Source organism: Mobula hypostoma, chromosome 8 (assembly GCF_963921235.1).
Source record: "Mobula hypostoma chromosome 8, sMobHyp1.1, whole genome shotgun sequence".
Lineage (NCBI taxonomy): Eukaryota > Metazoa > Chordata > Chondrichthyes > Myliobatiformes > Myliobatidae > Mobula > Mobula hypostoma.
Window position 1 is genome coordinate 109,759,398 of NC_086104.1, and position 13,719 is coordinate 109,773,116.

General features: G+C 41.6%; 1 protein-coding gene across 6 annotated transcripts in view; it reads left to right on the forward strand.

Moving 5' to 3' along the window:
• The window catches only part of afdna (afadin, adherens junction formation factor a), a 216,550-nt gene that overhangs the window by 41,181 nt on the left and 161,650 nt on the right, over nt 1-13,719 (forward strand). For all 6 annotated transcript variants that reach the window (XM_063056597.1, XM_063056601.1, XM_063056602.1 and 3 more), the window contains exon 3: nt 6,123-6,238. In XM_063056597.1, the coding sequence (XP_062912667.1) occupies nt 6,123-6,238 (116 nt within the window). The remainder of the gene's footprint in view (nt 1-6,122; nt 6,239-13,719) is intronic.

Below are 13,719 nucleotides of genomic sequence, written 5' to 3' on the forward strand. Positions count from 1 at the left end.
TGAAACTAATAAAAAGATTGAAAAAGAAAGAAAGAAAGAAAAGAGAATGGTTTCCTATGGTTTTGGGAGTCTAGGATCAGGACAAAACCTCAGAATAGAAGGATGTCCTTTCAGAACAGATGGGGAATTTCTTTAACCAGAGGCTGGTAAATCTGTGGAGTTCATTGCCACAGACGACTGTGGAGGCCAAGTCATTTGGTATATTTAAAACAGTTGTTCATGGGTTCTTTAAGGATGCCAAGGTTGTGGAGAGAAGGAAGGAAAATGGGGTTGAGAGGGATAACAAATCAGCCATGATTGAATGGTGAAGCAGACTCTGGGCTGACGGCCTAATTCTGCTTCTATATCATATGGTCTTAAGTGCTACATCCGCCCCTGAACAGCCTTCCAGGTTAGGTGGCATTTACCTGTAAATCTGTTGGGGTCATTTATTACCTCTTGTTTTAGTGTGGCCTCCTACATTGGTTTGATTTGGTTTATTATCGTCACAGATACAAGAATACAGTACAAAATTTGTCTTCCATTTTTGTCCATATAGATCAAATAATTTCACAGTGCTTTGAGGTAGAGTAAGATAAAACAATAGCAATGCAAAATAAAGTGTAAGAGCTACAGAGCAAGTGCCATGCAAATAAACAAAATGCAAGATCATAACTTGTAGATTGAGGTCAAGAGTCCATCTTATTGTATAAGAGAGCTGTTTACAAGTCTGATAACAGTGGAATAGAAACTGGCTTTGTTTCTAGTACATGGTATCTCGCTTTTGTATTTTCTGCCAGATGGGCAGGGTAGAAGAGAGAATGGGTTGGGTGCAATATTTGATTATGCTGGCATAATGCAGTGAGAAGTATGGAGGAGAGCCTAGTTTCCATGATGTGGTGAGCTGTATCCAGAACTCTGAAGTTTCTTGTGATCACATGCAGGGCAGATGCCATACTAAGCTGTTAAATATTCTAGATAGATGCTTTCTGTGCTGCATCATTAAAAAATTGGTAAGGGTCAACAGGGATATGCCAGATTTCTGTAGTCTCCTGAGGAAGTGGAGGCATTGGTGAGCTTTCTTGGCCATGATGTAGTGGTTGAACCATGACGGGCTATTAGTGATGCTCGCTTCCAGGAACTTGAAGCTCTCAACCTCTAAACACAGTTGATGTAGTTAGGAACTTGTGCACTGCCCCGGCCCTTCCTGAGGTCAATGACCAGTTCTTTTGTTTTGCTAAATTTGATGGAAAGGTTGTCATGACAGCATGTCACTAAGCTCTGTCTCCTTCTGGTACTCAGTTATTTGAGATATTGTCCACTGTGATGATATCAACAACACACTTGTCTATGGAGTCAGTAGAATCTGGCCACAGAGACATGAATATACAGGGAATAGAGTAGTGGGCTGAGGATGCATCCTTGTAGAGCAGTGGTCCCCAACCACCGGGCCACAAAGCTTGTGCTACCGGGCTGCGAGGAAAAGATATGATTTGGCGATATGAAACGATATGAGTCAGCTGCACCTTTCCTCATTCTCTGTCACGCACTGTTGAACTTGAAATAACCTACCAAATCATGCCAAATAACACATAAAACCTAAAATAACACTAGCATATAGTAAAAGCAGGAATGATATGATAAATACACAGCTTATATAAAGTAGAAATAATGTATGTACAATGTAGTTTTACTTAACAGAATCGGGAAGATTAAGCCAAAACCGATCTGTAGAAAAAAAAATCGGCATGTACATACATGCGCACACAGGTGCCCACACAAGGCTTCGTGGTCATGGTAGTCTTTCTCGGGGTAAACACAAGTGTCCCGTATTTGACTGCTACTTTTGTCCCTTATTTGGGAGTGAGAAAGTTGGCAACCCTATCTGTAAAAGACATGTTGAGGTGAGTTTCACCCCACTTGAACACACCCCCTCCCTCCGGTCCACAAGAATATTGTCAATATTAAACCGGTTCGTGGTGCAAAAATGGTTGTAGAGCACCAATGCTCAGAATAATCGTGGATGAGGTGTGCTGCTTATCCTTACTGAGGGAGGCTCTGACTCCCAAAGTCCAGAGTTTGGTGATGAGTTTATTTGGAACTACTGTATTGATTGCGGAACGGCGGTTAATAAACAGTAGTTGGATGTAGGTGTCTTTATTGTTCAGATATTCCAGTGTTGAGTGTAGGGACAGAGCTGGTGTCCATTGTAGACCTGTTTTAGTGGTAGGTAAATTTTAGTGGGTCAGGGTTGTCTTGCAGACTGGAGTTGACATATGCTATGACCAGCCTCTTGAAGCGCTTCATGATGGTAGATGTAAGAGTCGCTGCGCGGTAGTTGTTAGGTATGTTGTGTTTCTTGAGTATAAGGATGATGGTGGTGACACCTGATGTAGATTGTGGGGACTGCTTCAAGCATTTTCACTTTGTCTGCTGCAACAATTGGATCTCCTGCTGGCCACCCATTTCATTTTCACTTCCCATTACCACACTGCCATGTCTGTCCATGGCCTCCTCTACTGCCACAGTGAGACCACACAAAGGTTCGAGAAGCAGCACCTTGTATTCGGTCTTGGTAGCCTCTAACCTGGCTGCGTGAACTTCGATTTCTGGTAACTACTCCTTTTTTCTCCTCACCCGCCCCCTTCCCATTGCCCTTTGTTTTCCCTTATTTTGGTGACCTTCTCACCCCTCCTCCCCTCCCCTTTCTTCATGTCCTGCCATCACCTCCCTCTAGTTCCCTGTTTGTTTACTTGATAGTCTCCTGTCCTGTCCTCTCAGATTCCTCCTTCAGCCCTTTCAGCCCTTTACCTCTTCTATCTATCTTCTAGTTTCTCACATCATTCCCTTTCGTCCTGGACTTGCCTATCATCTGTCAGTTTGTGCTCCTGCCTCTTCCTCACTTTTTAAATCTGGCTTCTGTCTCCTTTTCCTGTCCCGGTGAAGGGTCTCAGCTTGAAACATCTGCTGTCCACTTCCCTTCATAGAAGGTGTCTGATCTGCAGAGTTCCTCCAGGATTTTGTATGTGTTCCTTATTGTCTTCCAGCACTGCACTTTTCCTGTAGTGGTAACACTTTATTCTGCATTCTGTTTTTGTTTTCCCTGATGCTGCCTCAATGCATTTTTGTAATGAAATAATTTGTATGGATGGTTTTTCATTGTACCTCGGTACATGCATGATTGATTTGTTATCCGACAATGACAGTTAGATTTATGCAATTCTGTTGTGTTCGTAGGTGACTGCTTAGTCCAAGTTGTTTGAAATGTGTCATTTGCATTGGGGATGTACCAAGACAAGTCCCCAGTGTGCCAAATATGTTGACATTCTTTATTTTTTGACCCAGAATCCTGAAAATTTTATAGATCTCTAGAGTACACAACTATTGCATGCCAAGAGGAGACCAATAAGAGACCACTGATGCAGCAAAGTGAAGGAGCCTCAGGACCATGAGTGCAAACAAAACTTCAGAATCAACAGATATTTATTGTTTTGTTTATTTACAACCAATGCTCAGTACATTTATTATTGAAGTATGTATACTCTAACCTGGAGGTTGTCTCCTTACAGACAGCTGCAAAACAAAGAAACCCAATAGAACCCATTTAAGAAAAGATTGTCAAGCATCCAATGTGCAGAAAAATACATATAGAGCAAACAATAAAAGTAAGCAAATAACATTCAGAACTGGTGTTCACGAAAGTGAGTCAACAGCCATGAAGCCAGTCACACCTGATCTAAGAGCCCGTTAGTTGCAGGCCACAGCCTCAGTTCAGAGCAAAGGTGAATAAACCTAGTGGAATGAACTGACATCCTGGCCTTTCCAATCTGGCCTGCTGCTTAAATCGACCATACCTTACTCTTCGGCTTGGGCCCTGCCATCTCGAATTGGTCCGTACTCTACATTTCCAATCCAGCATGGCACTTAAATCAGCCAAACAGCGGATTGTTACTTGCTCTCGGCCCAGGTTGCTGCTTCGACTCTGCTTCTCCTTGGTTCTGTTGCTTTGATCATGCCTCCAAGTCTGCTCCAGCGCTGGCCAAATGTTGGTTCCCTACCACTCTAGGGCATGGGCCCGGGTTCTGCTGCCTTGATTCGGCCTGAACACCCCACACTGCAGCAGTCTGCACTTTCGAGACTTCAGTTCAATCTCAAACCTGCCAGGTCATACACACAAGTGGTTCAAAAGCTCAACTCCAACAGGCTATTGATAGCTATGTTCATTTCCTGAATAAGTGTGTAATAAAGTAGTTATAGCAAGTCGTCAGTGTGCTTCACCAGCTTTGTAATGTGTTCATTTGGGAATTGAAAAAATAAAAGCTTGCAACGTTCATCGTCAAATACAACTAAGTCATGAAAGATTAGAGTCTTTTATCCCCCTTGTATAATGAGCATGAAGTACATTTTTATGGCACAGGAACAGTATGGCCATTTGGTGAATTGGCTGGTGCTATGTAAATGGAATGAGCTGCCAGACAAGATGGTTGAGGCGTGTACAATATCATTTAAGAAGGACTGGATAGATACATGGAGGGCAGGGCTTAGAGTGATATGAGCTGAACGAACACAGTTGGGACTAGCTGGATGGGCAGCATGGCCTACATGGGCAGACTGAAAGGCCTTTATTAATGTGGATTGCTCCAGGACTGTTAAAATGGGAACATGCAGCTTATTGCTACCAACTTAAGGGCACGTAGGGGCGGGAAATGGTCTTGCATTTGGTATTTTCGTCATTTTTTATTTTTTTATAACACGATTTAAGATCCTATCTGGGGCTATATAGATTTGATTGAAAGAAGAGATGCTGACTTGTAATTTTGAAGGTGCATTACCTTGGTTTTGGAATGTTCAACAAAGGAATTAGCTATTTTCCTCTTAATCAACTGCTTTGAGTATGCTATACAAAACTGATCATTTTCTGTAGTAATCTGAATATAACTAATATATTCTGCACTGGTAATTTGTTTACCTTTGAAGGCTGATCATATCTTTGGAGTGTGCCCAGAACTGAATGTAGTTCAGTGCATTAAATTTGGATGCTAACCCCAGCACAAAACATTGGTCTTAAAATTTCCCCCTGCCACTTTATGATAACAAATGGAGTTTATTGGTAGTTGTAGTCTGAAAGTATCCAGAAATTTTGGGAAGCTTGTGCATATTTAACAAGATTCCTGCTGCTAATTTTGTGTCATATTAAGGTAGGTTTACCACATTTCAGTCATTTTGTCATCAAAAATATGAATGTAAATAATTTGCTATGTCAGGGTTGTGAATGCGCAGCAAGGTGTGTATTATATATCACATCCATTATTAACTAAATGGTGAATTATTGCTAAAATTCATTGGGCAAACATAAATTAGTGCTACCTTCTAGCACTAGTTTGGTGAAAGAAAATAGTGGTGAGGCTTGGGATGGGGGTCGATAATTTGGGGGGAAATGTAATAAATATCAAGTTTCATGTTATACTAATGACATTTTGTAATGGGCCAGTATTTGTATGGATTAGGGAAGTAAATTCTGAGCAAGTGTTCATTTTGAAGATGAATATGTCAATATTTCTACAATGCCATGTTCTTATTAGCAATCGAACTACATTATTAGTCCATTAATACTGCAGGTGGGATTTGTAGCTTTCGTACTTTATAGAACTTCAGAACTGGTTTCATTTTGGATATTCCAGTATAGTTGTTGAAGCCAAAACTAGAACAATGTATTTTCTTCAAATTTTCTTCTGCATCCAATTATTGCAGTCCATTTCAAAAATAGTTTTAACAGATTGTCATTTAACCTCATTATTTAGTAGCTGAAATATGTTACTAATAACTTAGAAATCTGTTTCTTCATGGCAATTACAGCGAAGTGAACGTGAGTATTTGCATTTAGTCTCACCTGTTGTTTTCTTGGAATTTCAGGATGAAATGCTAAAATAAAAGCAGAATGGATGGAGAAACATTTTTTAGTTTGGTCTCAGTAGTTATGATAAAAGCTTATTGACCTATTCCTGTTCACCTATCTTATGGTTTCTTTAATATATTAGACCTTCATAGATTATAACTGTGTAGATATTGAAATTAAATAATAATTGTTTTAATTTAAAGTAATCTGTCACATGGAATTAATTTGTGTGAATGTTTTTATTTAGAGGAGCGTAAGCTTGACAAGGAAGAGAAGCCTCTGGTTGTACAATTAAACTGGAACAAGGATGATAGAGAGGGAAGATTTGTTTTGAAGAATGAAAATGCCTTCCTTCCACCAAAGGTAAGAACTTTCATAGAAATATGGGTATTTCAGAGTGTTTTGCATGTTTATTATATTTGCTGAAATGTAGCCCTTCAAAGACTCATGATCAATAAGCTGCATAGTGTAATGAATGATAGAAAATCTTACTGATTCCATCATTGATATATCTTCTTAGCCTCTCTGTTGCTACATTCTTGAGAGGAACAGTGCATTACAGTTGAAAGTTGATATTTAGTTCTTGTTAACTAATAAATAATTCTCAGCAACCTATATCAAGCTTCAGTAGAAATGTTTTCTCAAGTGAGCTATGGTAAGTGCTTTTTCCTGTGCAGCTGGATTGCAGTGAAGGTGACTATATTTCCTTTTTCAAATTCATGACACACCTGCATTTTTATTTCCCCAAGATGAGGTTGAACAGTGGGGCTGTTCAGAAATACTAAATTGCAAACACAAGAGATCCTGCTTATACTGGAAATCCAGAACAGCATGCACAAAATGTTGGAGGCATTCAGCAGGTCAGGCTGCAACTGTGGAAATGAATAAGCAGTCGACGTCTTGGGCTGACACCCTTCTTCATGACTGGAAAGAAAGGGGGAAGATGTCAGCAAAAAGAGGGAGGGAGGGGCAGAGGACAAGCTAGGTAAGCGGGGGGGGGGGGGGAGAGGAGTGGAAATTAAGTCGGGTGTAATTCTAAATTACAGCCAGAGAAGGGAGGAGGTATTCCCTGTAATGTTAAGGAATATGGCATTTTGAGAAAATATGCTGTCAAGCTTTAAGACAAACCAAGTTTGCCCTTTTTGCATTCAAAGTGGATGAACTCACACTTGTTGCCACAGTTTTTTGTCGTGCGTTAAATTTTGTTTTAACGCTGTATTTTCCTTGATCCATGTATTACACATTTTTCTCAGATACTGCTATTCTGGAGAACAAAAGCTGGGCAAGAGCTGGCCAGTGAAAGATAGGTACAGGTGAGGAAGAGTGATAAGCAGATCAAGGAGGGAGAGTGACCCAGGCTGGCCTGAGAGCTTGGAGGCGACTAAGGGTTGTAAATGGGATCTGTTGGGAAAGGAAGGTAGAGTATAAACGGGCATTGTAGGAGTGGACAGTGTTAGTGGTCAGGCTTTGGCATGAACAGGTGGAGGCTCTAAGCAAGTTTCTGGTGAGCTTTTATTTTCACCATGGATGTTTCTAATAGTTCACCATCAAAGTTTCTAGTAAGCTTTTATTTTCACCATGGATGTCAGTCCCTATATACTTCCATCCCCCATCAGGAAGGTCTCAAAGCTCTCCACTTCTTTTTGGGTTCCAGACCTAACCAGTTCCCCTCTACCACCACTCTGCTCCGTCTAGCGGAATTAGTCCTTACTCTTAATAATTTCTCCTTTGGCTCCTCCCACTTGCTCCAAACTATAGATGGAGCCATGGGCACCCGTATGGGTCCTAGCTATGCCTGCCTTTTGATTGGCTTTGTGGAACAATCGATGTTCCAAACCTATTCTGGTATCTGTCCCCCACTTTTCCTTCGCTACATTGATGACTGCATTGGCACTGCTTCCTGCATGCATGCTGAGCTCGTTGACTTTATTAACTTTGCCTCCAACTTTCACCCTGCCCTCAAGTCTACCTGGTCCATTTCTGACACCTCCCTCCCCTTTCTAGATCTTTCTGTCTCTATCTCTGGAGACAGCTTATCTACTGATGTCTACTATAAGCCTACTGACTCTCACAGCTATCTGGACTATTCCTCTTCTCACCCTGTCTCTTGCAAAAATGCCATCCCCTTCTCGCAATTCCTCCGTCTCCGCTGCATCTGCTCTCAGGATGAGGCTTTTCATTCCAGGATGAAGGAGATGTCCTCCTTTTTTAAAGAAAGGGGCTTCCCTTCCTCCAGTGTCAACTCTGCTCTCGAACGCATCTCCCCCATTTCACGCACATCTGCTGTCACTCCATCCTCCCGCCACCCTACTAGGAATAGGGTTCCCCTTGTCCTCATCAACCAGCCCTCCAGCCTCCGGGTCCAACATATTATTCTCCGTATCTTCCGCCACCTCCAATGGGATCCCACCACTAAGCACATCTCCCCCCCCCCCGCTTTCCGCAGGGATCGCTCCCTACGCGACTCCCTTGTGCATTCGTTTCCCCCCCCAACCCCCATCCCTCCCCACTGATCTCCCTCCTGGCACTTATCCTTGTAAACGGAACAAGTGCTACACATGCCCTTACACTTCCTCCCTCACCACCATTCAGGGGCCCAGACAGTCCTTCCAGGTGAGGCGACACTTCACCTCTGAGTCGGCTGGGGTGATATACGGTGTCCAGTGTTCCCAATGTGGACTTCTATACATTGACGAGATCCGACGCAGACTGGGAGATCGTTTTGCTGAACACCTACGCTTTGTCTACCAGGGAAAGCAGGATCTCCCAGTGGCCACACATTTTAATTCCACGTCCCATTCCCATTCTGGTATGTCTATCCACGGCCTCCTCTACTGTAAAGATGAAGCCACACTCAGGTTGGAGGAACAACACCTTATATTCCGTCTGGGTAGCCTCCAACCTGATGGCATGAACATTGACTTCTCAAACTTCCGCTAATGCCCCACCTCCCCCTCGTACTCCATCTGTTATTTATTTATATACACACATTCTTTCTTTCACTCTCCTTTTTCTCCCTCTGTCTCTTTCACTATACCCCTTGCCCATCCTCTGGTTTTTCCCCCCCTCCCCTTTTTCCTTCTCCCTGGGCCTCCTGTCCCATGATCCTCTCATACCCCTTTTGCCAATCAACTGTCCAGCTCTTGGCTCCATCCCTCACCCTCCTGTCTTCTATCATTTTGGATCTCCGCCTCCCCCTCCCACTTTCAAATCTCTTACCAGCTCTTCCTTCAGTTAGTCCTGACGAAGGGTCTCAGCCTGAAACGTCGACTGTACCTCTTCCTTGAGATGCTGCCTGGTCTGCTGCGTTCACCAGCAACTTTGATGTGTGTTGCTTTTATTTTCTTTGTCTATTAGTAGCTAGTGTAGTCAGAATGGATCTAGGGTTAGTGGTATGTTCATTGTGTGAGATGTGGGAACTCTGGGAGACCTCCAGTCTCCCTGATAGCTACATTTGCATGAAGTACAGCAAACTGCAGATTCTTAGAGTTTGTGTTAAGAGTTACAGGGAGGTTATCAGCTCTAAGTTACAGGAAGCAGGTACCTGGGTGACTGTCAGGAGAGGAAAGGGAATAGAAAGAAAACGTAGAGTACCCATGTGGCTGTTTCCCTCAATAATGTGTGCCACTTTGGATACCGCTGAAGCGGACGGCCTAACGGAGGCAAGCCACAGCGAGTATGGCTCTGTTCAGAAAGGCAGTAGGGAGAAGTGGTGTGCAGTAGTGATAGGGGATTCCTTGGTTCGAGGAACAGCCAGGAGATTCAGTGGACACGAAAGAGACACCTGGATGATATGTTGTTTCCCAGGTGCCAAAATCGGGGATGTCTCGGATCGGGTCCACAGCATTCTAAAAGGAGAGTGAGCAGCCAGAAGTTATGATGCATATTGGTATCAACAACATGGATTGGAAAAGGGAGGAGGTCCTGAAGAGAGAATACAGAGAGTTAGGTAGAAATCTAAAAAGCAGGACCTCCAAAATCATAATCTTTGGATTGCTGCCTCTGCCATATGCCAGTAAGGAAAAGAAGATAATTATTGTTGGCAGAATTTCAGATGATAATGAGGTGTGCAGGAGTAGGATAGATCAGCTGGTTGAGTAGTGCCAGAGCAACAACCTCGCACACAGCAGAACTCATGGAGGAATCAGAGTGGAAAGGATCAGCAGTTTCAAGTTCCTTCGTGTCAACATCCCTAGAGGATCTATCCTGGGCCCAACGTATTGATACAATTACAAAGAAGGCGCAACAGCACCTATGTTTCTTTCGGAGTTTGAGAAGAATTGGTATGTCACCAAAGACTCTTGCAAATTTCTACAGATGTACCAGAATAGCATTCTAACTAGTCACATCACCATTTGGTATGGAGGGGCGACCACAGGATTAGAGAAAGCTGTGGAAAGCCAGCTCCATTATGGGCACTTGCCTCCCAGCATCCAGGACACCTTCAAAAGGTGATGCCTCTTTTTAGAGCAGCTTGTGGTTGAGCTCTCTAGGTGTAATGCTCAGCTATATTGGCTCGTATTTATCTCCGGGAAACACCATCTGCCGCCCACCTTGTCTCCCAGTTACGTCGGTAGCTGTACAAATGCCACCTGATTCGGCTTCAAGCATCAATCATCAGCCAGCACACAATGTATGTTTTACCAATTACACTTTATAGATATTACTAAGTCTATGAGATTAATAGAAGTACAATACAAAAAGGAATGGAAAAGGCACCAGACTTATCAAAGTTCAATTTCTTCATGTACACGTTGGAGCTCAGGACCTCATTTCTTCCCTTTGCGATCCACTCGGACCCCTTTGACTTGCAGCTCGGGACCACCCGGAGTGATCGACCAGAGCGCTCCCCGTACCTCCGTCGTCCTCACGGTCTCTCCTCCAACTCCCCGCCCGGAGTGATCGACCAGAGCGCTCCCCATACCTCCGTCGTCCTCACGGTCTCTCCTCCAACTCCCTGCCAAAACCCCCTGGTTGCCAGCCGTATGAGACAGCATATCACCCCAAGAAGGAATAACATGGACACCCATTGGTTCATTTACTCTGTTATCTATATTATAACCCAAGCAAAGTGCTAGCTAGAGACTTTATCAGCATTTAACATAACAAAGAAGCCATTTTAATTAACATACACAGTAACATAAGAGATTAACATAACAAAGAAGCCATTTTGATTAACATAGAAAATAAGTGCAGGAGTAGGTCATTCGGCCCTTTGAGCCTGCACCACCATTCAGTATGATCATGGCTGATCATCCAGCTCAGAACCCTGTACCAGCCTTCCCTCCATACACCCCGATCCCTTTAGCCACAAGGGCCATAGCTAACTCCCTCTTAAATATCGCCAATGAACTGGCCTCAACTGTTTCCTGTGGCAGAGAATTCCACAGATTCACCACTCTCTGTGTGAAGAAGTTTTTCCTAATCTCAGTCCTGAAACGCTTCCCCTTTATCCTCAAACTGTGACCCCTCGTTCTGGACTTGTGGAGCATACGCAGTAATATAAAAGAAGAAACCCCTTACATAGGAGAAAGGCAATTTTGGATTGGGTGTAGTATAATGAACCAGATTTGATTAGGGAGTTTAAGGTAAAGGAACTCTTGGGATTCACCCTGCTGTGTGAGAGGGAGGAACTAAAGTCAGATGTATTGATATTACTATGGAATAAAAATAACTACAGAGGCATGAGAGAGGAGCTGGCCAAAGTTGATTGGAAGGGGATAACAGCAAGGATGACAACAATATAAGAACCCATGGTATTACAAGAAAGATATGGAGAGCTTTATTGACTGCCAGGAGGCAAAGAGTGAGAATGAAGGCGGTCATTATGATTGGCTGCCTGTGACTAATGGTGTTCTGTAAGGGTCAGTGTTGGGACCACTTCTTCACATTATATATCAGTGATTTGGGTGAAGGACTTAATGACTTTAGCCATGCTTGCAGATGATACATTGAGGGGAAGGTAATGTTGAAGCAGGGAGTCTGCTGAAGGACCTAGACAGATTAGGAGAACGGGTGAAGAAGTGACAGATTGAATATTATATAGAAAAGAGGCATGTACCACTTTCTTTCTTTCTTTTTAAATCTTTTTATTGAGTAAGTATACAAAAAAGGTAAGCCATATAAACATTAATACAATGTTAAAGTATAATAAAATTCCAAAAGATAACAATACCCAAAAAGAAAATACTACAAACAATGTAATTTAAGCATAAGAAACCAAGATAACATAATAGTATACTAGATTTTATATATATCAATGGAAAAAAAAAGAAAAAAAACCCCCCAAAAAAAAACCCACCGTGCAACTAACTAAAAGCAAAGCAAAGCAATGGGCTAACTTGAAACCAAACAGAGTTAAACTTAAAATCACGTCCTCAATCCCGACCTCCATTAAAACAGTGAAAAAAAAAACAAGAAGGGTAAATATTACATTAAATGAAAATATCGAATAAAAGGTCCCCAAATCTGTTCAAATTTAAATGAAGAATCATAAAGGTTACTTCTAATTTTCTCCAGATTCAAACATAAAATCGTCTGAGAAAACCAAAAAAAGGTAGTTGGAGCATTAAGCTCTTTCCAATGTTGTAAAATACATCTTTTCGCCATTAAAGTAAGAAATGCAATCATTCTACGGGCTGAAGGGGAAAGATTACTAGAAATTTTAGGTAGTCCAAAGATAGCAGTAATAGGGTGAGGAGAGATATCTATATTTAATACCTTAGAAATAATATTGAAAATATCTCTCCAAAAAGTTTCCAAAGTAGGGCAAGACCAAAACATATGAGTTAAAGAGGCTATCTGCCCCGAACATCTATCACAGAAAGGATTAATATGCGAGTAAAAACGCGCTAACTTATCTTTGGACATATGTGCTCTATGAACCACTTTAAATTGAATTAGGGAATGTTTAGCACAAATAGAGGAAGTATTAACTAATTGTAAAATCTGCCCCCAATCATCCACAGAAATGGTAAGCCCCAATTCCTGTTCCCAATCTATCCTAATCTTATCAAATGGAGCTTTCCTAAGTTTCATAATAATATTATAAATCATAGCCGATGCACCTTTCTGACATGGATTAAGGTTAATTATCGAATCTAAAAGATATATAGGAGGAAGCATTGGAAAGGAAGAAAGTATAGTACTTAGGAAATTTCTAACTTGTAAATATCTAAAAAAATGTATTCTTGATAAGTTATATTTATTAGATAATTGTTCAAAAGACATAAGGGAACCATCTAAAAATAAATCCAAAAACCGTAAAATACCCTTAGTCTTCCAAGTTTGAAAAGCGCGATCCGTAAAAGAGGGAGGAAAAAATATGTTACCTAAAATAGGAATCGCTAACCCGAATTGATTAAGATCAAAAAATTTTCTGAATTGAAACCAAATGCGCAAAGCATATTTAACTATCGGGTTAGAGACCTGCTTAAGGCGTTTCGAATCAAAAGGAAGAGAGGAACCTAAAATAGAACCAAGTGTATAACCCTGAACAGATTGTAATTCCAATGCTACCCATTTAGGAATAGATAGTATGTCCCGGTCAAGTAACCAAAATTTCATATGTCGAATATTAATAGCCCAATAATAAAATCTAAAGTTAGGTAATGCTAAACCTCCATCTCTCTTAGCTTTCTGTAAATGTATTTTACCCAGTCTCGGATTCTTATTCTGCCAAATAAATGAAGAAATTTTAGAGTCAACTTTATCAAAAAAAGATTTAGGAACGAAAATTGGTAATGCCTGAAACACATATAAAAATTTTGGCAAAAAAAACATCTTAACTGCATTAATACGACCAATCAAAGTTAAATATAAGGGAAACCATTTAGATGAAAGTT